Source organism: Physeter macrocephalus, chromosome 12 (genome assembly GCF_002837175.3).
Source record: "Physeter macrocephalus isolate SW-GA chromosome 12, ASM283717v5, whole genome shotgun sequence".
Taxonomy (NCBI): Eukaryota; Metazoa; Chordata; class Mammalia; order Artiodactyla; family Physeteridae; genus Physeter; species Physeter macrocephalus.
The window spans coordinates 54527094-54528964 of NC_041225.1; the positions used below are offsets into that span (position 1 = coordinate 54527094).

General features: G+C 35.9%; 1 protein-coding gene across 2 annotated transcripts in view; it reads right to left on the reverse strand.

The window, feature by feature from the left end:
- Nucleotides 1–866: 866 nt before the first annotated feature.
- The window catches only part of PRKD3 (protein kinase D3), an 82216-nt gene continuing 81211 nt past the window's right edge, over nucleotides 867–1871 (reverse strand). For both annotated transcript variants that reach the window (XM_028496567.2, XM_007103384.3), the window contains one exon: nucleotides 867–1277. In XM_028496567.2, the coding sequence (XP_028352368.1) occupies nucleotides 1104–1277 (174 nt within the window). In that variant the 3' untranslated portion in view covers nucleotides 867–1103. The remainder of the gene's footprint in view (nucleotides 1278–1871) is intronic.

Here is a 1871-nt window from a genome sequence, read left to right on the forward strand (position 1 = left end):
TCCGCAACGGGAGAGGCCACAACAGTGAGAGGCCCGCGTACCGCAAAAAAAAAAAAAAAAAAAAAAAAATTCCAGATATCTGTAAAGCCTTCCAATGAGCTAAGGGAAGAACAAAAGGATACTGTTATTCTTTCCTGTAGCATTAACTGACTCTGCACTGGCCTACTTTTAGCATATATTTAATTTTCTTCCTCAAATTATTCAACCCTATGTAAAGATAAATTGTGTACTTAGAGTTCAGATCTATACCTATTAAATGTTGGAATCCAATTGTGGCGTTACAACGGCGTCAGTGGGAACATGAATATTTAGCAGCAGAGTTGAGCTATAAGAAGACATACATAACAACTCAGCACTGAGACCAGCAGTTCCTACTCCTGGTTTTGTACATCAGTTGTCCCGAATGACCTTAGGGGCTGTTGCAACATATCAATACTTACAAAAGGTGACAACTTAATTTTCATGTTCCAAAGAGCATATTCAGAATTTCAACTCCTAAAGGGTTAGGGATCACTGTTTTGGAGTCTTGACTGACCTAAAAAAGAAAGGTAAAACAGTCCAGCACTCCCTTTCCAGGAGTCTAGGAAAAACCCCTCAATGCCTCTATGGTCGGTTAAACAAATGTTTAAAGTCTATAGGAAATGGCATGCTGGTAGCCTCTCAGTTACCACATAAATGCACATCTGTTTAGTAATCAACCTTGTAACTCTTGTATGATTTGGTCAAGCTATGCAATAACGGGACTCTAGCTTGCCGTTTTCTCCTTTTTAAAAAAATAATGTTAATAATAGGAAAGGGAATATAAATTAAGTGCCACTACTGTACTAAAATGAATGATTAGGAAAAATACAAAAACCAGTTATTGCTTATGCTGTAAAAATTTATGAAAAGCTTTATCTTGGGTTCCATTATGTGTTTTTATTACTCAGTTTCCCCTCTTGTACCTACTCAATATGAACTACAGTATTGGTGTCACTGATTCCTTATATTTCCTCATGTCTTTGTATCCTTTCAGATGACAACCTACAAAGAACAACAGTTATGCAGCAAAATACCAGTCCATAACATGAAATCCTTCCTTATTGAAGTTAGCTCAGTAATAATTAAGGATCCTCTTCCATGTCATCTGGATTGGGAGCCATAATGAAGTGCTTTGGGTATACAAGGTTGTGTGTATATGCATGTATTTCCCAGCGGGCATCGTCACTTTCGTGTGTAATGTAACGTTCACCAATGCGAGTTTCAAATTCTCTAAGGTCAAGCCAAGTCTGATAGTCCTAGGGAAAAAAAAAAGATTATGAACCATAAAAGAAACAATACTGTCGACCTTTTTTTTTTTGCTCAGCACTGTAGTCATAAAATTGACAACCCCTACCTCCTAAATACTTGCTATACAATAAGTTCATTTGTAATATTTTAAGTTAGCAATGTTAAAGATAAATACTTTTTCAAATTTAGATAGTCTCTCATGAAGGAAGGAACTAGTTTCTAAAATTAAAAAAGAAAACATTGCCTCAGGCTTCTCAGGTGGCTAATAATAACCACTAAAATATTTTGTTGGAGAGGCCTACACCTTATTTCTCAAAATAGGGGAAAGTGCTTAGAATCTGTTATCAGGATAATTTAATAACTGCTGAGACTAAATATGATTATATTTGTTTTGAAGTTATTTCTACCCCTCATTCCCTTTAAAATAGTTCTGAAGCTTCTCTCTTTACTCTGAAGTTTGGGGGTATCTTTTGACAAATCTATGCAATAGCATTTGGGGGGAATTAAGCCAAACTTTTTTTTTTTTTTTTTTTTTTTTTTTTTTTTTTTTTTTTGTGGTATGCGGGCCTCCCTCTGTTGTGGCCTCTCCCGTTGCGGAGCAC